This window comes from Chiloscyllium plagiosum, chromosome 35, assembly GCF_004010195.1.
Source record: "Chiloscyllium plagiosum isolate BGI_BamShark_2017 chromosome 35, ASM401019v2, whole genome shotgun sequence".
In the NCBI taxonomy this organism is placed as follows: Eukaryota; Metazoa; Chordata; class Chondrichthyes; order Orectolobiformes; family Hemiscylliidae; genus Chiloscyllium; species Chiloscyllium plagiosum.
The window spans coordinates 3,670,404-3,692,326 of NC_057744.1; the positions used below are offsets into that span (position 1 = coordinate 3,670,404).

At 44.7% G+C, this 21,923-nt stretch overlaps 1 protein-coding gene across 21 annotated transcripts in view; it reads left to right on the plus strand.

Moving 5' to 3' along the window:
- phldb1b (pleckstrin homology-like domain, family B, member 1b) overlaps positions 1 to 21,923 on the plus strand; it is a 372,433-nt gene that overhangs the window by 169,466 nt on the left and 181,044 nt on the right. For 20 of the 21 annotated variants that reach the window (XM_043676461.1, XM_043676462.1, XM_043676471.1 and 17 more), the window contains exon 5: positions 21,543 to 21,665. In XM_043676461.1, the coding sequence (XP_043532396.1) occupies positions 21,543 to 21,665 (123 nt within the window). Of the gene's footprint in view, positions 1 to 2,553; positions 3,021 to 21,542; positions 21,666 to 21,923 lie in introns of those variants that run through there. The other variant, XM_043676481.1, reaches the window with a different exon arrangement.

Genomic DNA, 21,923 nt, shown 5'->3' on the forward strand with positions numbered 1-21,923 from the left:
CCCAGTCCCAATCCCAATCCCCACTCCCAGTCCCAATCTCAATCCCCCTCCCAATACCACTCCGAATCCCAAACCCAATCCCACTCCCAGTCCCCACTTCTCACTCCCACTCCCCAGTCCCCACTTCTCACTCCCACTCCCCAGTCCCAATCCCCAGTCCCAATCCCACTCCCACTCCCAATTCCTGTAGACTCAATGGCTCAGTGCTGCCACTGACAGGCTGCCTTTTGGATTGCAGCTGCTGGTGAAATTGATCCCTCAGTCAATTTAAACCCAAAGAATTGCAGTTGCTGTAAATCAGAGACAGAAACAGAAGTTGCTGGAAAAGCTCAGCAGTTCTGGCAGCATCTCTGGAGAGAAATCAGAGTTAGCGTTTCGGGTCTGGTCAGCATTAACTCTGATTTCTCTTCACAGATGCTGCTAGACCTGCTGAGCTTTTCCAGCAACTTCTGTTTGTCCCTCGGTAAATCATTTGACGCTGATGGGATGGTCCAGGGCTAAAAGGCAAAAAAAAAAACCCTTAACCAGACAAAGGTCAGCCCCTCAGAGGTAATGTCAGGTCATGTTGAAATGGGAGAACCTTTCTCCTCTCCAAGAAAAATGCTTTTGGTTGAAATGGGAAAATCTGAAAATTGATGGAGTGTTGATGAGGAAAGATGTTCAGGTTACAGAAGCCAACCGGGTAGAGGGAGTTAGGAAGGAGGTAAACAATGATTGCATTGACCAGTGGAACAGACTGGAAGGGCTGAATGGCCTCCTCTTGGTTCTCTGTTTGCTACTAGCTGAGTGACACTGACGGTGGTTTGTAGTCTGGAAGCTCATGGGTTGTGAACCAAAGACAGAAATTCGAGCATAGAAAAGTATAGCACAGAACAGGCCCTTTGGCCCACGATGTTATGCCGAGGTTTAATCCTAATGTACAATATAATAACTTAACCTACGCATCCCTCAGCTCACTGCTATCCATGTTCGTTGCTGGAGAAACTCAGCATGTGTGGAGAGAGAAACTGAATGATCCTTCCTCAGAATGTCACTTGTGTATGCGGCTCACCGCCTGGTCTGTCATTGGAAGAATGACCATCGGCATGAGGTTAGGCTTGGAAAATGAGAGAGAAAAAAAACCAATCCCTCCATCCCCCAGTGAAGGGGAAATATCCACGTTATTGTCACAATATTTCCAGTTTCTGAAACTCGCAGCCTGTAGCTGCTTCAGTGACTCTGTCACATCCTCTGGGTTCACAGAGTCTGTAGAAACAGTCGATTCCTCTGATGATGTCTCGAAGGAAGCTTCCCTCACGAGTGAGTAATCAGGTTACTCCTCGACAAATTATTACCTTCCAGTTGCGTGGCTCACCACAAAATAGCATATCTGTGTGTGTCTAGTCAGAGGACAGGTTACCCTGGAAACATCCTTTTGTTGTATCATTAATTCTACAGGCAGTTAACAGCATTCTTCCAATTTTGGGAAAGTATCTAAAGGAGTTTCCCTCATTGTACATTTTCTCTGTGTCTGTCTCTCTCTGTCTGGGCCCTGCCTCTTTTTGCACATCTCCATTTATGTCTCTGTGCATTGAGAAGTCTGCGTGGCTCTCTCTATCTGTGTGTTTGTGTCTCTGTACCTGTATACCTATCCTGTGTGTGGGTCCTTCTCAGCCTCTGTGTATCTCTTGATCTGTATCTTCTTCAGTCTTTTATGTATCTGCCTCTGTGCACGTCTCTGTATTGCTACTGTATTGCTCAGTTGGTCATATCTCTCCTGGAGTCGTACAGCATGGAAACACACTTCAGTCCAACTAGTCCACACCGACCATAATCCCAAACTACTTCTGTCTCTCTGTGTCTCTTAGTCTGTCTATGAATATCTCTGGGAGTGAGGCAGTTTCTTATGAATTCTTTGAATATCTGTGTGTGTCTGTGTGTCTGTGTATGTCTGTGTGTGTGTCTGTGTGTGTGAGAGAGTGTGTGTCTGTCTGTCTGTTTGAGAGTGTGTGTGTCTGTGAGTGTGTGTCTGTGTGAGAGAGTGTGTGTATGTTTGTGTGTGTGTGCATGTGTGTGAGTGTGTGTATGTGTGTGTGTGTGTGTGTGTCTGGGTGAGTGTGCGTCTGGGTGAGTTTGTCAATGTGTGTGTGAGTGTGTGTGAGAGTGTGTGTATGTGTGTGAGTGTGTGTGTATGTGTGTGTGTATATGTGTGTGGGAGTGTGTATGTGTGTGTGAGTGTGTATGTGGGAGTTTGTGTGTGTGTCTGTGTGTCTGTGTGTGTGTGTATATATACCAGGAACTCTGTCACTCTGTGTGTGTTTTGGCTCATGACTCTCTCTGTGTTGTTCTTGCGTTCTTCTGCTTTTCCCTCTTTCTCTCTCTCTATCTATCTATGGCTAAGTTTCTCTCTATCCATATCTGTATCTCTCTCCGTCAGTCTCTCTCTGCCTGTTCGTGTCTCCCTTTTGCTCTTGTCTAAAGAGCAACAGTTTATTTTTAAATAGTGTTGCGGTAGGGTGAGGATGAAGGAGGGAGATAACTGGAGTGCTTTTAGAGTGGGAGGAGATCTTCAGTGAGGTCAGTGGCAATGAAACTGGATCGTTGCCTAGCTCATACCAACAGAGAGGAATGCTAGCCGCTCTGCTCTGTGAACTGGGAAGCACAGCCCTCCAATAGAATCAGCTACAGCTTCCATTACATTTCCTTCCCCCTCCCCCTCATTCCCAGCTCCCTCACCACGACCAGCCACCTCCCCCTCCCCTTTAACCAGCTCTCTCTCACACACACACAATCTCATCCTGTCACAAAAGCTGTGTCACTGAAATTACTCCTGTCTGGAACAAGTTGGTGTGCCTCTCAGCATTTACCACTCAATCCTGCAAAGTGAGCGGGGAGGACGAGGCAATATTCCAAAGAAATACTGGGATGGATTTGAATTCAGAAGCACAGCTCTGACCTCTTTGGGACTGAGGTTAACGGAGGGTTTAACTTGAGCAGGGGTGGCCTGTGCTGTCAGCATTACCATTGGAGCCAGGAGAAAGGTGAGTGTTCTGATAGATTTACAAGTCCCTGTGTCCGCCCCTCTTTGTTCCTTTGTGTTTTTCTCTTTCTCTTTGTGTGGGTCTCACTGTCTTTGTTTGTGTGGCCTCTCCTGTCCCCACATATGTCTGTGTGTCTGTCTCCATTTTATTTAATGTGAGCTTCTCACTGCTCTCTTTGTTTCTGTGCATGCCTGACTGTGTCTGCCTTGTGTTTCTCTGTGCCTGCCTGCATTTGTAGTGTTTGTGTGTATGTCAGTATACTTGTGCTGTGAGACTGTTTAAATGGGTTTAACTCTTTGTATGCAGACATCTGTATGCCTAGGTTTCTGTGTGCATCTCTGAGAGTCTTTATGTTTATGTGTGTGTGTGTGTGTATACTTAATTGGGTGTGTGTCTCATCTTGCATGTCACTATATGTGTGTCTGTATCTCTGTGTAAAGGTGTGTGTGCATGCACCAATGTTTCATGTTTCTTTCTCTGTATTTTCTCACTTTTACTCTCTGTAACTCTTTCTCTGTCTCTGCCTCAATCTCCCTTGGACTGTTACTCTGATATTTAAACCATCTTTGTTTCTCTCCCCAGCCTCTGTCTCTCACATCTTTCTCCTTGTCACTTGCACTGTTTCCCCCTCTGTATGTCTTTGTCCTTCCTCCTTTTTTGTCTCCCTCTCTCTGTCTGTACATTCCTCATATGACAGATCTTGATTTAAATATGATTTGGAGATGCCGGGGTTGGACTGGGGTATACAAAGTTAAAAACCTCACAACACCAGGTTATAGTCCAACAGGTTTAATTGGAAGCACACATTTAAATATGTGAGCTAAAACTCCTGATGTTGTGCGAAGGAGTTGTTTTTTGTGTGTCGTTGTCCAGTATGATGATACTGAGAGTTTCTCTGAGGCTTTGAGCTATGTAATCTGCATGAATGGTAGCAATGAGGAGCCCCAATCACAGATCAAACGGAAAAACAGTCTCAGATGCCCAACAGACCAAGATGGGTTCAATCAAACTGAAGCCAGACCAATGAACAAAAGAATCCGATGTTAAAAACGGCTGCTGAATGAGTCAGCTTTATCAAATTCCACCTGCATATAAAAGTTCAAGTTATTGTATTTCTTTAATCTTCAAGAGTTTAAAATTGAGGTTTAAATGAAAATATAAATGTAGGTGTCAAGCCAAGTGCCACAGTCCCACTCTCTCATGGGAGACTGAGAGAGACAGGTGGTGGTGATTTAACCTGAGGGTTATCCTGCCTCCGATGAGACCATCGTGGTGGTTTTAGCTGGTACAAAACTGAATTGATAGTGTTGGCAATACTCTGCATTTCACACAGCAGCCGTCAGAGCTAACTAACCCCAGAAACAATGTCTGAAAATGTCAGAATTTACTCGGAGTGAGATTTCTTGATGATGGCGTTCCATGTCTAATCCATAAGCTTTGGTTTGATTCTCTCCATCAATGGAATTTGTGGTTCCTTCGGTTCTGGTTTCCTTTACTCATGGGATTGTTAATGTGATGCCCTTGAGTAAAAGAATCTTCAAATTGAGCCTAACTCTGTTTTTTTTGTTTTCCTACATGTTGTAACAGTAACCAAGGGCTGTTTGGTGGGAGTTGTGCAGTTTTGCTGATTTACTCAGAAAGTGACTGAGTTTTCTGTCGGTCGGTGAATTTAGGTGGACATAATTCTGACTGAGGGAAACTTCAGCTAGTTCAGTGTGTCCCCACCTCTCAATGGGGGGGGGGGGTGTGCAGCGAGGGTAACCTGTCCACAGTCCACATGGTAGCATGAAGAACCAGACTGAGTGGACATCTGTCTAGCCTGATGATTGTGTTTTGAGCTAAATCTAATTTTTCCCACCACCCACTGCACTGTGAAAGGAAGAAAAATTCCAACTCCTAATTTCCAACAAAGGCTCAGCCTTTTCTCATCCTGAGATCCAGACTGGAGGGGGTTTTTAAATTCTGTCACCAGATGTGGGTGTTTCAGTCAGGTCCTTATACCCTCGTTGCCCTGCAGGAGGTGGTACTGAGCTGTGTTTTTGAGTCACTTCAAGGCTATAGGAACATCCCAATGTGTGAGAGACTTCCAGGATTCCAACCCAGCAAAAGCAAAGCGATGGTGATATGTTCCCAAGTCAGAATGGGGCAACTTGCAGATGATGGTGTTTCCATAACATCCACTCCCCTGGTCCTCCTTGATGATTGAGGTGGTGGGTTTGGAAGGTTCTGTTAAAAGAGACTTGGCCAGTTGCTGCAGAGCATTTTAGACACCTTCATTGTTGATGAGGTCTTCCATGACTTTGCTGATGGGTGAGAATGGGCTGTTTAGCCAGACTGGACTTGTCTTGTTTCTTCTGGTCAGGGCTGGGCTGTGGAAAACAAGCTGATCGTTCAAAGGCTTCTCTGTGGAACTCCTGCAAATGCATGGGGAGCTGGCAAGTGTGGGTGAACTGGGTCAGAGGAGGGCTTAGAAATGAGAACTGCTTTCCCCAAGTGTGGGTGTTTAACATCAAAACTGATCTTTGGTCTACCATTACCTCCTCAGACACTGTCAAGTTTCAAGCAGCGCATTAACACAGGGTGCACCATCTACTAGATGCACGGCAGCAATTCACTGACAGGGAGACCAGGCATTGATAAAGCGTTGCTGGACCCAACATGTTAACTTGGTTTCTCTCTCCTCAGATGCTGCCAGAACTGCTGAGTTTCTCTAGCACTTTCTGTTTTGGTTTATTTCAGACCAGACAGTGATTGAAATGACAAATGTGTTCTCTCATCTGGCATTTCACAACACTGCTGCTGAAACCTTTTCAATACAATTTCTTGTTTAAAAGAAAACACACACACCTTCAAAAGGGATGACCGGTTATTGCTAGGTTAATTAGTTGGTCTGCAGTCTGTTGAAATGAATTAGCCGTGCATAAATTCCATCTGATTAGGGTTTCTGTTTCTCAAGGGAGGTGAGCTTGTGATGAAATGGTACAAATCACACTCCTTCTAAATTGAGTCTGGTGAGTGATCCCTGCACAGTGAGGGTACAGGATTCATCCCTGTATCCGCGGACTGTCAGGTTTGACCATGGGTGGGTGTCCAGAACAGATCCAGCTCTACATGAGCACGTTTGAAAAGAAGGTCATAACCCAGAGATTCAATGAAGTCCATGGCGCAGGGAAGAGCAGAGCTTTGGTTCCTGGTCTGTTATTGGAACTGGTGCCATTGGTCAAAGAGAACGACATTAAGAAGCATCGTAAGGAAGGAGAATAGAGAGATGGAGAGCTATAGAAGCAGACAATTTAAGTAGGTGAGCCCATACTTTTCAACAGTAACCCCTAGCTCAAGATACTTCTATCAGGAAACATCCTCTGCACATGCACCCTTTTCAGGATCCCTCAGGATCTGATATGTTTCAATCAAGTCACGTCTTACACCCTAAACTGCAGCAGATACAAGCCTGATCTGTCTGACCATTACTCATGAGATAACCCACCCACTCCAGCTATTTGTCTCTGAACTGCTTCCAATACAGTTATCTCCTTCCTTAAATAAGAAGATCAATGCTGTGCATAGTACTCCAGATGTGGCCTCACTAAAGCCCTTACTAATGCTCTCCCCACTTCATAAATGACCACTCCAGAGTTTGGTTCGATTGATCAAGTGTTTCTTTTTCCTGGAAAATGTGTGTGTACACACCAGTTCAAAACATTAGTCGATTTGCCAATGTTAAGGTCATTGGATAGGCATATGGACAAGAATGGAATAGTGTGGGTTAGATAGGTTTCAGATTGGTTTTACAGGTCGGCGCAACATCGAGGGCTGAAGGGCCTGTACTGCACTGTAATGTTCTATATTTAAATCTACCCCTGCCTGTGTGGCTAAGGGCAAGTCATGGTGCACTTCAGAGATGAATGGTTGCTCAGGATCACTCATGCAGTGTGAGAGAGGGAGCAGTCAGCCTCTGTCAGATCATCAAAAAAAAAATCAACGTTTATGCGACACGAATGGAGATAAGAGAGGGGCGAAGCATCAAATGGTGTAATTCAAGATATGATCAAGCGAATCAATTAGCCCCAGAAAGCTTCCTTCCTTTGGGACTTGTCTGTTACTGAATATCAAACAAAACACTAAGCATCTGGTCAGCACAATGTTCAGAACTCAAGTCAAAGTCAGTCCAAGACCCAAACAGGAAGCTGGTGCAAAGCTTAGGAATGTGCCAGCCTAACTCCTCTGGAGTGGCTTCTAATCCCTTCCCAGTGGAAAACCGGAATGAGAATTTTGTTTTCCATTTATAAAGTCTTAAGCTTTTGTCATAATTCATACTTGGCATGTTGAGAGTCACTGGTCAAGCAATATCCCCAGTGCCCCCTGGAGAAGGAGCTGCATATTGAATGCCTTTCGCCCCGGTTTTGTTCCAGTTTGATGCAGAATAATGGTTTGCTATCCCACTTCGAAGAGCCATTAAATGTCAAAGGAAATACATTGCATTTATATGGTGCTTCCACAGCAGGAGGGTGTTCCAGAGCACTTAATATCTAAGACATTTTAAGCAATACTGTAAATTAGGAAACATTTCAGAGTGTTACAAGGGGACATAAATTTAAGGTGAAGGGTGGAAGGTATAGGGGGGATGTCAGGGGTAGGTTCTTTACCCAGAGAGTGGTGGGGGCATGGAATGCGCTGCCTGTGGGAGTGGCAGAGTCAGCATCATTGGTGACCTTTAAGCGGCAATTGGATAGGTACATGGATGGGTGCTTAAGCTAGGACAAATGTTCGGCACAACATCGTGGGCCGAAGGGCCTGTTCTGTGCTGTATTGTTCTATGTTCTATGTTCTATTGATAGCCATGTTAACCACTGAGCATGGTGGCTCAGTGGTTAGCACTGCTGCCTCACAACGCCAGGGTCCCAGGTTTGATTCCAGCCTCGGGCAACTGTCTGTGTGGAGTTTGCACATTCTCCCCGTGTCTGCGTGGGTTTCTTCCGGGTGCTCCGGTTTCCTCCCCAAATCCAAAGATGTGCAGGTCAGGTGAATCGGCCTTGCTAAATTGTCCATAGTGTTAGGTGCATCAGAGGGTCGGTGTGGACTTGTTGGGCCGAGGGGCCTATTTCCACACTGTAGGGAATCTAATCTGTGTCATGCGCATCAAGTTCCCACAGTCAACACTGTGGTCTGGTGACTGATGGTGATGGTCAAGGCAACAGCTTTCTTGTCTAATGGAACCAGTTGAATTTTGGTCTCCTTATTTAAGGAAGGGTGTAACCGTGTTGGAGACAGTTCAAAGGAGCTTGAGCCTGTGGAATTCATTGCCACGGAGCGCAGTGGAGGCCGGGGCGTTAAATGTCTTCAAGGCAGAGATTGATAAATTCTTAATCTCGCAAGGAATTAAGGGATACGGGGAGAGTGCGGTAAGTGGCACTGAAATGCCCATTAGCCATGATTGAATGGTGGAGTGGACTCGATGGGCTGAATGGCCTTAATCCCACTCCTATGTCTTATAGTCTTATGATAGCTGGAATGAGTGGGTTGTCTTCAGAGAAAAACTGGGTATCTCTTCACTGGAGTTTTGAACAGTGGGGTGTCACATGATTGAAGTGTATATTTCACATCATCTCAGTTCTGAAAGAGTGACCCTTTCTATTACAACAGTTAGCCCCTAGTTCTCGAGTCACCGATAAGAGGAAACATTCTTCCCACACCCACCGTAAGGATCTTGATTCCGTTCAATTTTTGGAACACCAGCAGAAACAGCTTTGATTTCTGAAATGCTGGACTTTTTAGTTCCCTATTTTCTAAGACCTTGTAACTAAGAAAATAATGCCTCTGTATCTTCGTAACTGAGGTGGCACTGTAAGTTTCATTGTCTCAACTTCTCACCGTGTACCGAGTTGAGGATATGTGATAATAAATTTAATCCAATTCAATTTAATTGAAGCTCAGCCTTGAGGTTAAAGTGCTCTTTAAAATTGATCAAACTTCTGGTCACCAGATGCTGGTGATCAGAGTCAAGATTAGAGTGATGCTGGAAAAGCACAGCCGGTCAGGCAGCATCCGAGGAGCAGGAAAATCAACGTTTCGAGCAAAAGCCCTTCATCAGGATTTAAAATCTATCTCTTTGACCAAATTTCTGGTGACCAGTCTTCGCACCTACTGGTTGTAGATTGGTGTCACAATTTAATGCGCGTCCATGGAGTGCCTGCAGATGTTTTCACAGATCAAAGCCACCATCTAAATGTGAGAGATTGTCTGTGAAGTGGAACTCCCAGGAATGCTAATCACAGAGGGTAATGTTTCTGTCTGGAATTCTGCGCTTTGTACACTTTGTTTTTGTTGAACTTGTTCTTTCTGCTGCTGTGTTTTACCAGAAAAGGGGGCTTGCCTTGGTTTGGTGCTGTCTATTGGGTGAGTGATGCTATCTTTAGCAGGTCAGGGAAAGAGCTCCTCAGTAATTTAAAAAAAAGCCTCCCACTCAAAGATGAGAACACGTTGAATGACAAGGTGCAGGGGCTCATTTCTAGGATGTAGGGGGATGGAGGGAGGAGGTTGAGTGTTAGACCACTTGGAGACTGTGGAGAGTTGCTACAGCTGAGACCGGCAATGGTTATCTTATCATACTGTAGTGATGGCTTGTGAGGGGAATAGGAGGTGACCTTATTGAAACATCCAGGACTCTACGTGGACCTGATGTGGAAGATGTCAAGAGATTTCTTTCCCTTTGTGGGAGCGTCTAGGACCAGAGTGCATCCCCTCCAAGTCAGGGATCACTCAAGACGGACTTTATCTCTTTGAGTTCTCAGAGGAATTCTTTACCACAGAGGACTGCCAAGGCTGGGTTAAGTGTTCATAACTGAGACAGATTTTTAGTGAGTAAGGGAGTCAAGGGTAATGAGGAAAAAGCAGGAAAATACAATTGAGGACAATCAGATCAGCCAATGCATGGTGGAGTAGACTCGATGGGCTGAATGGCCTACTTCTGCTCCTTATGGTGATATCCCTTTCAGAAGCTCAACATACAAATGAGTCAAGTATCTCGATGTTATCACGTAACCCAGGCTCTCTGCACTGTGGCAGTTTAAGCACAGGCTGTGTCTGGAGATGACTATGTGTCGTAGATATCCGTGTAAATAAACACAGCGGAGATCTTCAAACAGCCAGAATCCAGAACTGTGATTTAGATAACAGTTACACTTTTACATTTCAATAACACAAGTATATCATTGCATGCTGTGATTTTTCTTTTGAAACAGAAAGAAAAAGGAGCCCCAGAAATCACCCAGATTCTTTAGTTTCTGGGTACTGTAAATCCTGAACATTTCTGACAAAGCTGCATTGAGAAGCTCCTAAAGAAAGATGTATCAGGAAGAGTATATATGGGACAATATTTAAACACCATGTGCTAAATGCAGAATGAGCTGAGATGTTCAAAGAAGAAAAGGGGCAGACTCTGAACTCAACAGGAAATAGAGAACAGCAACTGGAGTCTGGCTTTCAGCTCCTTGAACGTACTGTACTATTTAACATAACCACCATTGATCTTCTTTCTCAAACCCACTTGGCTACACAATCCACACATATCTCATGGTTCCCTACAAAAGTCAGAGTCTTGAACATATTCAGTGAATGAACATCTACAGCTCCCTGAGATGGATAGTTCCATAGACTCACCGTCCTGAGCATGAAGCAAACTTTGTTCATCTCATCCTAACTCGTTCCCCTCAGACTGCGACCCGAGTCCTGGACAGTCAGGGGAACGCTGATGCATCATCTATGCCTTATTGTGATGAGATTCCCTCCTGTTCAGAATTCCTGAGGGGTGACTGGGCTCAGTGTCTGGGGAAGAGAGAGTGACAGGGTTTGTATTAATCTGAACCGTAGGACAGGTCTGAAAGGGTCCAATTAACTTTTCTCATTCTCCGTGCCCTCATATACTCACAGACATCACAGAACCTCGTCTGGAGATTTCTACACTGAAACATTGATTTTCCTCAACATCGATTTGCTTGTTGATTTTATTTTATGGTGTGTAACTACTCCCTGACAGATACTATGCCTTAGGGGCTAATACATTTAAATAAACTCACTGTACAGGCCATTCAACTAATATTGCCTGTTATGCCTCAGCCAATCTTACCTCACACAGCAGACATGAACTGGAATACTTCATTACTCAGGGTGTGTTCCAATGGTCCCACCTGGAGACACCCATATAAATGTTAACAGACCCATAGTGACTCCAAACCCACACTCTCCCATCCCAGGGAATTGGGGCCTCATCGAATTAGTGTGAGAGTCTGTTCCTCTGGTCCACTACTGGATAATAGGCAACAAGACTCCACCCCCAGGCCTGATCCATCACAATATCTTTCACTGCAGGCCACATTGTTTCTTATATAGAATAGAATGTTATATGGAAGAATCTTTATGATGCAGAAAGAGGCCATTTTACCCATCACAGAGCACCCCACCCAGACCCCTACACTCTCCCTGTAATTCTGTATTTCCCATGGCTAATCTATTAATCATCATGGGTTCTCACTGAACCACAGAAACACTAGAAATTCAGTGACAGGTTCAATCACACTGTCAGAGACACTGCCATTAATCCTGGGACTGTCACCCTAGAGTCCATAACGGGATCAGAGAGAGATCCCCAAGCAGATCATATATCGCTGCATATATCTAGATTTACTGCTGGCTGAGTTGGTAAGCATTGTTTGTTCTTACATTAATCGTTCTGCACATCCCTGGATACTGTGGGTAATTTCCCATGGCCAATCCAGCCTAATCTGCACATCCTTGGATTGTGGGAAGACACCAGAGCACCTGGCAGAAATCATATGGGCACGGGGAGAATGTCGAAACTCCACACAGTCACCCGAGACTGGGATCAAACTCTGGTCCCCATTACTGTGAGGCAGCAGTGCTATCCACTGAGTCACCATATCTTCACTTAGTAGGTGGGGAATCTTGGGAATTTTCTACCCCAGAGAGTTGTGGTAGAACATAGCAACAGGACATGGTCATTCAGGTCATTGAGATAGATAATTATCTCCTCAGTGACACTTTCCTGCACTATCTCAATATCCCTTAATGTCTTTAGTCACCAGAAACCTATTGATTTCTGTTTTGTACCTGCTCAGTGCTTGAGTTACTGGGAGATGTCCAGGAGCTGAAGTGAGTCACCCACCAGTCTCCATTGTCTCTCTGTCGCAGTATCCTGTATCCATCTCTGATCAGTCCTGTCCAACCCTTCGTTGTTTGTGTTGTTGCGAGGCCAATTTATACCCAGGGTCTTAAGTAGACAATGTACATCCAACTTCCGGGACCATCTTTGATGTTCTTGTCCTTGTCTCACTGGCATTCCAGGGGCTCCCTTGTAAATATTGACACGTTGGAGGGGCTGAAAGGAGTTATCAGCATTATCATTCAGAATGAATAATGTCAGAACAAATAATGTGTTACCAATTCAGCCAGCAGTAAATCTAGAAATCTATTGACATGCAGCAGATATACGATCTGTTTGGGGATCTCTCTCTTATCCCGCTATGGACTCAGAGGGTGAAAGTTCCGAGATTAATGGCAGTAACTCTGACAGTATGATGGAACCTGTCACTGAATCCCAAGCGTTTCAGTGCTTTCTGTGGTTCAGTGAGAACCAATGTTGATTAATATCATTTTACACAAGCATTCGGGCAAAGCCAGTGAATCTAAGTAGGTGCTGTACGATGCAGCAATGAGACAGCTAGTCAGATCCACGCTACATTGGAGAGGAAATGGGAAACAGGGAGGTCTGCAGATGCTGGAAGCCAGAGTCAGTGGATGTGGAGCTGGAAAAGCTCAGCAGGTCAGACAGCATCCCCCAGATGTGCTTTTCAAGCTTCACACCTGTTGACATTGGAGAGTAAGTTGTAACTTGTAAATGATCAGAAGTTGGGTTTATAATATTCTTTCAAACCTTAAATTATGTCTTTATTATTCAGTTTTGAATTTCTGTAGAACCTAAAACTAGTTTGTTGTTGGTGGGTGTTGGTGTTGGTGTTCCCTGGAAGCTGTGTTTATCAACAGCAACATGTATTTAGATAGCACCTTTGAGGTGCTCCATCCGTATGAAATTGGACACCAAACCACATTACAAAGTATTATGACAAGTTGTCAAATTGCTAGTCATCTGGTTACTGAAGGAGGAAACCAGCTGTCTTCCCCAAACTGTTTATTTGCATTTCACAGATCAATGCAAACTCCAGTCTGCTTCCTTTTCCTAATCACTTCCCTGAAATGGGGGTGAGCTTGTCCCACGGTTTAGATATTTCTAATCAGCCTGTTCAAAGTTATGTCATTACACACCTATGGAGTTATGTTATTACACACCTGGTCCAGAGGTCGATTCACTACCACTGCACCACAAGAGACCCTAGTCCTGAGATGCATTCGACATGAGCACCAGCAGCTTCCTGTTATGTTTGGGGTGTGTCCTGATTCATTGGGAAAGGGACCATCGTCACTGATGACAAATCTTGATAAAAGAGGTTCGTGTTCAGATTGTAATGGGGGCACGGAGATTGAAGGAAACAATCCTGAGCTAGTGCCTTGGCACCTGAAAGCATGGCTGCCAGTGTTGTGTGTTGAGGGAGATGGACAAAAGGCTGGCATTAGAGGAGCACCGATATATCCCCCAAGTTGTACGATTAGAGGAAGCAAGGCCATGGAGGAATTTTAAAATTGAGGCCTGTTAGACCAGGAGCCAACATAGGTCAGTGATCATAGGATCCTTACAGTGTGAGAAGGGGCCCTTTACTGAACCTGCACATTTTTGGACTGCAAGAGTGAACCAGAGTACCTGGAGGAAACCCATGCAGATGCAGGGACAATGTGCAAACTTCACTAGACAGTCACCCAAGGGTTGAATTGGACCTAGGTCCCTGGCACTGTGAGGCAGTTGTATTAAACACTGAGCCACTGTGCTGTCTAGTGAGCACTGCCAAGGTGACAGTTGAAATGGAACTTGCTGTGAGTCACTAAATACAGCAGAATTTGGATGCTCTCTGTTTTATATTTATTTATTTATTTGTTCATACAATGTGCGTGTTATTAGCTGGGCCGGCATTTACTGCTCTTTGTTAATCTCCTGGCGATGAACTGCTTTCATGAGCAGCTGCAGCTGTTGGGGGTGTGGGAACGCCCACCATCTCCTCAGGGAGGGAATTCCAGGATTTTTGACTCAGCGACACTGCAGGAACACAGTATATTTCCAATTCAGGCTGGCGAGTGGTTTGGGGGGGGAACTTGTAGGTGGCGGTATTTTCATGTATCTGCTGCCCTCGTCCTCCGAGATGGTAAAGGTCCCACGGGTTCTAAAGGTGCTGATAAAGAAGCCTTGGTGAGTTACTTTATCAGCCTCCCATATTGTTTAGTCAACGTCATCACTCAGTTATCGTCAAGTCCTCCGGGTTCAGTGGGCATGGTCGAATACATCTCCTTCAGTAATTAATGAAGAAAGCTCTTCGTATAAGATGACCGCATTCTTCTCCAATATCAACTTGTGTGTCTCCTCCCTGTAGCTCGTGCTTGTCCTCCAGAGTCTGCTGTCTGCCCATCAGCCCCTGCCATCCCCACTGAGGTATCTTTGTACCTGATTCCCATCATGTTGGATTGCTAGGATTATATGGCTGTCTCCCGGAATAAAACTGATACAAAGGAAGAAACATTATAGAGGTCATTGAACAAAATTGTGCAGGACCAGGGGTCACAATTTAAGGATACATTTAGGACTGGGATGAGGAGAAATGTCTTCCCCCAGAGAGTGGGGAGCCTGTGGAATTCTCTGCCACAGAAAATGATTAAATTAGATTACATTACAGTGTGGAAACAGGCCCTTCGGCCCAACAAGTCCACACCGACCCGCCGAAGCGCAACCCACCCATACCCCTACATTTACCCCTTACCTAACACTACGGGCAATTTAGTATGGCCAATTCACCTGACCTGCACATCTTTGGACTGTGGGAGGAAACCCAAGCACCCGGAGGAAACCCACGCAGACACGGGGAGAATGTGCAAACTCCACACAGTCAGTCGCCTGAGTCGGGAATTGAACCCGGGTCTCTGGCGCTGTGAGGCAGCAAAACAAAACATTGAATGTTTTCCAGAAGGAGCTAGACATATAAAGGGATCAAAGGATGTGTGGGAGAAAGCAGGAACAGGTGACTGAGCTGGACGATCAGTTTGAGTGGTGTCAAAGGGCCGAATGGGGTACTCCTGGTATTTTTAAATGTCTCCATTTTCCGAAGTATCTCAACCAGTCTCCTTGGTAACACACTCCACCTCAAAATGATGCTCTGATGCTGATGGAAACAGCAATAGGGTTTGGTTTTCAGTGTGGGATTTTACATTTCAGTGAGGGAGCCAAGTTCCTTGGTTGGGGGAGGGAGGGTGGAGGAGGGGGGAGTGGTTCATGAGTCAAATACATTGTCTTCTTGTAGATCTATAATGTTTAATTCTTGACATTCTGAAATAGTTTTAAAAGAATAACCCTCATTTTCCAGACTGAAAATGAGATGGTATTTAAAAGAAAATGTAGCACCTTATATTTTTTGTACTTTTCACTAGTTCAGGCCAACCCAAGGTATTTATAGCTGACAAATGGCCTGTGAAATGTCTCTGGTGTTATAATACAGGGAACCCAGTTCTCAATTTGTACCAGGTATGACTCTCACATCAGTCTTGTGGGTAGCACGTTTACTGCTGAATCAGAGGTGGTAGTTTCAAGTGTCAATTCAGAGACTGGAGAATGTGATCAAGGCCCCCAGGACAGTGCTGAGGGAGGGCTGCACTTCAGGGGATGTCATCTTTCAGATAGGCCAGGCCCCCGCTCAGTGGAGAAAATTCAACCATTCTGTTTCAAAGAAGCATTTTCTTAAGTACCCTTGTTCAACAAATGTTACTATAGATGGATTGTCGAGTCATTATCACAAGAGTATTTTTGGAAGCTTCCAAGGAACGTGCTCGATTTGACTCAAAGCTACAGAAGAAGGTGTATTCAGATAAAGTGATCAAATTCTGAGATAAAATGGTAGTATCATAATGGAAGAGATTTGAGATGGAGAGGTTTAGGGAGGAAATTCTCGAACTGAGATCCAGGCACCTATAAAGTAAAGGGCTATTTATATCTATGGTTTAACCATAGTTCCTTACAGACATGCTCAGTAGCATGGTCACAATTATGTCATATCAGAACAGAGATTGAAGGAGGAAAGCTCAAGTGACTGTCTGCCCTCCCCTACATCTTTCTATAGCTTGTAGGGAATAAATAAATGCCTTGTTCAGTCCTTTTGTGACCCAAGCTCCTTGAAGCAGTAATCAGATTTCCTTCATCCCTGAGTAGCTGAAGGCATGATCACAAGGAGGAGGAGGAGGAGTGGTGAAATTTGGATACAAGGCCAAAAACACAGCACAGAGATTTGTAGTACTGCAGGAGATTGCAGAGAAGGGAAGGTTGTGAGAACATGGAGAATTAGAATGAAGTTTCCTACAGAGTGGAAACAGGCCCTTCAGCCCAGCAAGTCCACACCAACCCTCTGAAGTGTATCCCACCCAAACTCATTCCCCTATTACTTTACGTTTTCCTCCTAACTTACACATACACCCCTGAACACTACGGGCAATTTAGCATGGCCAATTCACATAACCTGCACATCTTTGGATTGTGAGAGGAAACGGGAGCACCCGGAGGAAACCCACGCAGACACGGGGAGAAAGTGCAAACTCCACACAGACAGTCGCCCGAGGCTGGAATTGAATCTGGGTCCCTGGCGCTGTGAGGCAGCAGTGCTAACCCACAGCCACCATGCTGCCCCAAAGTTTGTTGCTGGGCTGGGCGTTAACAGTGAGCAGAGAGGTGATAGGAGACCATGACTTGTTGTGGGCTCGGTTATGGATAGAAGAGTTTTGGATAAGCTGAAGCCGGGTGCAAGGTGAACGGCTAGCCAGGTGTATATTGGAGTAGTCGAGTCCGGAGATCACAAAGGTAAGGATGAAGGTTTCAGCAGCTGTAAGCAATAAGTGGTGGCCCCGTCAGACGTCTAGGAATATTATCATGATGTGACCTTTTGTGTGAGGAGTTGGGTGAACTGATGATGGGATGAAGAGAGTGAAGAATGCTTATTGGAGAGCAGAGGAACAGAGAGTTTGGGAGATTGTGAGACGGAGAGAGGGCGAGGCTGTGGAGGTATTTCAGCTCAGGAATGAAAAATTTTAGGAATTTTGTTGTTGGAATTTAGTGTTGGTCAGAGATCCTGCAAGCAGGATAGGGTATGAGCAGTAGAGATTTTAATGAGCTAAAGTTTATGTAGGGTGAAGAACTAGAAGACCACTGGTAAATATAATTTGTGATGATGACTTGTGGCATTTCTTTAGCCTATGGTTGTCAAGCAACAGGAGCACGCTTTTTAAACACCTCGAGCTATTCTTGAACGTTTCCTATTGACCGTGATCCAGATTAACATCTTTGAAGTGCGGCAAACTGTTTATAAGGTATTATAGCTGCTTATAAATAATTTGATTCATGCCTTGAAGATGAAGAGGAAACGTAAGGAGCCCAGAAGCCAGTGAAAGACAAGAATTTAGGTTACAACAATTCCCAACGGAAAGAAATAAAGAAAAATCTTGCATTGTTATAGCAACTTTCATGATCTCAAGGTATTGTAACACCCTTCAAATAAAACACCCTGAAAGTTGTAACAGGAACCAGATAAATACATGCTCTTCCTGTCTGTAGCGAGTTTTTTTTTGGTCTGTCCCAGTGAGACGTGTCTGGATGATGTGATGAAATGGAGATGAGAATGAGGTCAAGTGTGCAGATTCTCTGAAGGATTCCTGCATTAATCTAACAGCCTGCCAAGCAAGGCGCTGTTGCAGAATTATCAAAAGCAACTGGACCGTTCACATCAGCTGAAAGCATGTTTCTGGTTAGTGCACAGGAGCTCAACTTTGATTAATCTGAGGTTAACTGGATCTTTGAGGAAGTCAAACCTAGACACAGATGATTCCAAACTTTGATCTTCAGCTCTCTCCCTATTATCTCTCCCCATCCCGACCACCACCCCCACCATCACCATTACCCTGCATCACCTCAACTCTGAACTAGGCCACAACAGTCACAAAATAAGCCTTGTCTGATTGAAAGACCATTCCTGCAGTGTTCACAAACAAGCCTTTCATTAGAAAAGCAGCAGAAAAATTGACTTAATCTCCTTGCCCCTTTAAAAAGTGCAGATAACTTCATGGGCAAGGCCTACCTCGAGGTGTCAGGACACGTTTAAAGCTGCTAACCATTTGTGCACAGCAAGATTCCACTTACAGCCGTGAAATGACTGGATCCCTCAGACTGTGTTATTTATACAGAGGGATTGGATAAGAAGGAAAGTATTTGCTGGCTGTGACCTCCGAGTGTAACCTCGCCTCACAAACAGGAATTCAGGAGAAACCGCTCCATAGAGTTTATGGAACTTGCTCACACAGGCAATAGTTGAGGTAATAGCATCGATGTGTTTAAATGGGTGTTAATAAATACAAGAGGGATAAAACCATGGAAGGACTGGTGGATAGGGTGAAGTGGAATAGGATGGAGGATGCACATGTGAAACATAAACACAGGGTTCGACCAGATGGACAGCACGGATGTAAATAATGAGGAATTACTTTATGTTAGTATATCCCTGAAACTTTCAGTTTGACCAGATCCAACTTACCGTTTATTTAATTCTTTATCTGCCCTCGCATAAAATATTCAGATTAGACAGGGACTGGACAGTACACAGTCTGACTGTCTCTGTGTCTGTAGAAGGACTGGACAGTACACAGTCTGACTGTCTCTGTGTCTGTAGAAGGACTAGACAGTACACAGTCTGACTGTCTCTGTGTCTGTAGAGGGACTAGACAGTACACAGTCTGACTGTCTCTGTGTCTGTAGAGGGACAGGACAGTACATAGTCTGACTGTCTCTGTGTCTGTAGAGGCACTGGACAGTACACAGTCTGACTGTCTCTGTGTCTGTAGAAGCACTGGACAGTACACAGTCTGACTGTCTCTGTGTCTGTAGAGGGACTGGACAGTACACAGTCTGACTGTCTCTGTGATTTGATCAAGATCAGGCTATGGGAGGATGCTGTGCTCTTTCTGCGGTCCCATCCTTCCTGTCAGAGGCTGACAGTTAACGTTGTCACAGTTCATGTCGGTTGGCTATATGACATGCAGCAATAGACTTCCTGTTACCTCCACCAGTTGTGATGAGATTGGCCAGTCCTTACTCATGAACTTTGCTGGTAAGTAATCCAGGGTGTAGTTGCGGTCACCTTGACAAGGCAGTAGTGGTGGGTTTCCAGTGGATCACTTTCAAGAAGTGTTAATATTCAAGCAAATTGGGAATGTAATCACTTCACCTTCCTTCTGTGTAGCATGTCCAATATCTTTGTACACCCTCCCTGTCAGAACTGTGGGTATCCCTACACTCCAAGGACTGTAGCAGTTTAGGAAGACAGCTGACCACCACTTTCTCAAGAGCATCGATACTATAAAATCATAAAACATAGGAGAGGAAAGCCATTCAGCCCAGAAATGTGCCCTGTCATTCAGATCATGGTCGATCTGATAATCTTCAACTGCCTACTTTGGGAATGAATAGAAAAACGTAGAGGAACATTAAAAGGTGCTTGTCCCTGAGAAATATTAGTTTCCACATAGTTCGATGGTCCCTTTCTGTGGTGCCAACCTTTTATTTCCAAATTATTGATGGTTTTCTACTGAACAAATCTATTTGTTTGTAATCTGTGCACTGGCCCAGGGACTAACTACAGTTGTGAAGATGTTTTAACGTGCTGTGTGCACAGACAGATGACCCTGAATGGTTGTCAAGTCTGAAGGACTGAGTGCTCAATGCTAATAAAGCGACGGGAGTGCGTGCGTCAGAATGATATAGAGCTGTGACTCACACTTCAAGCTTTTTAGAAAATGAATGTAGTGCTCCCACAAAGTGTTTAGTGGACTATGTCATTCATTTGTATGAGATGTTAAGTGCTGTAGGAAAATGTTGGAGCACTTTTACTCTTTATTTGACAGTCCTTTTATAAAATAAAAAAAATATTTTGAGCTTTCGCTCCTGCTTGGCAATATTATGAACACACACTGCAGCGCTAAATAGGGCAAGAAATTTGAGGCCCAGTCACTTACACCACATGATGAACCGTGTGAGTTTCTATGCCTGTCAGTAACGTATGGTTTTCTCCTGGGGTGGGGGAGGAGTGACTTTGAATGATCATCCAGTGACTTTCTGCAACAGATTCCCTGTTGACCATCGTCAGATCTGTGAAACGTCACTCACCCGGAATGCAAATTATTCAGTCTGATTTGAAGATGTGACAAAGTCTGAAGTTTGTTAAGAAATTTGCCTCCTGTATTCCCCAATAAACACAGACTGTTGAAGGGGTTCTAATATAAATCTGCAAAATTTCAAACAGGGCTAGACAGGGTAAATGCATGAAGGGTGTTCCTGATGACCAGGGGAGTCAAGAACCGAGGGTCAGTCTAAGAATATGGGCAAAGTTAAAAAATCACGCAACACCAGGTTATAGTCCAACAGGTTTATTAGGAAGCATTAGCTTTCAGAGCGCTGCTCTTTCATCAGGTAGCTACCTGACAAAGGAACAGCGCTCTGAAAGCTAGTGTTTACAGATAAACCTTTTGGACTATAACCTGGTTGTGGCGTGACTTTTAATTTTGTCCAGCCCAGTCCACACTAGCTCCTCCACATTAAGAATATGGGGTAAACCATTTTGGATTGAGATGAGGAGAAATGTCTTCACCCAGAGACTGTGGAATTCTCTGCCACAGAAAACAGCTGAGGACAAAACATTAAATGTGTAGGAATTAGAGATCGTTCTAAGGCCTAAATGGATTAAAGTGTAGAGAGCAGCAACAAGGTACTGAGTTGGATGATCAGACATGATCATGTTGAATATGGAGCAGGCTCGATGGGCTGAATGGCCCAATCCAGCTCCTATTTTCTATATTTCTATGTTCGTCCCTTTGACCTTCTTCAATAACTACCTCCATCCCTCCCATAGTCTGCAACAAGCACAGATGGAATCATGTTATATTAAACAATTAACCGGTTTGTTCTGTAGCCAAATTAAAAGCACTGTCCCTTGGGTTTGATTGATTGGAAGTTTGAGATGTACGGCTCATTTAACGCACTCCATCTGCAGAGCATAGCCTGGGATTGACTTTAATGGAAATCGCTTGAAAAGCTCAGCAAGTCTGGCAGCATCAGTGAAGAGAAATCACAGTTAGCATTTCGGGTCAGGTCACTCTGACTCAGAATGCCAAGTGTAAACTTTGATTTCTCTCCAGAGATGCTGCCAGACACGCTGAACTTTTCCAGCCATTTCTATTCCTGTCTCTGATTTACAGCATCCGCAGCTCTCTCGGGTTTTTATCTGGCGCTGACTTTGCTGTCCCTCTCCTTCTGTTTTTCAGGGTGCATGCTATGCTTTGGTCAGTCAACATTCTTCCGTTTTAACCACCCAGCCGAGGCGTCCAGGATGAAGAGCATGATGTCCGGGAACCGGAACACTCCCGTCTCCTACTGCCATTCTCCAGGTATGGTGTTCCTCTGCTTAACCTCATGCTGTATTACCCTGACACACCCTGGATGGGTTCACAGATGGAAGCATCTGGAGCATAAGGCTGTGTCTTTATTCAAGGAGAAAGTGAGGTCTGCAGATGCTGGAGATCAGCTGAAAATGTGTTGCTGGAAAAGCGCAGCAGGTCAGGCAGCATCCAAGGAGCAGGAGAATCGACATTTCGGGCATGAGCCCTTCTTCAGGAATGAGGAGAGTGTGCCAAGCAGGCTAAGAT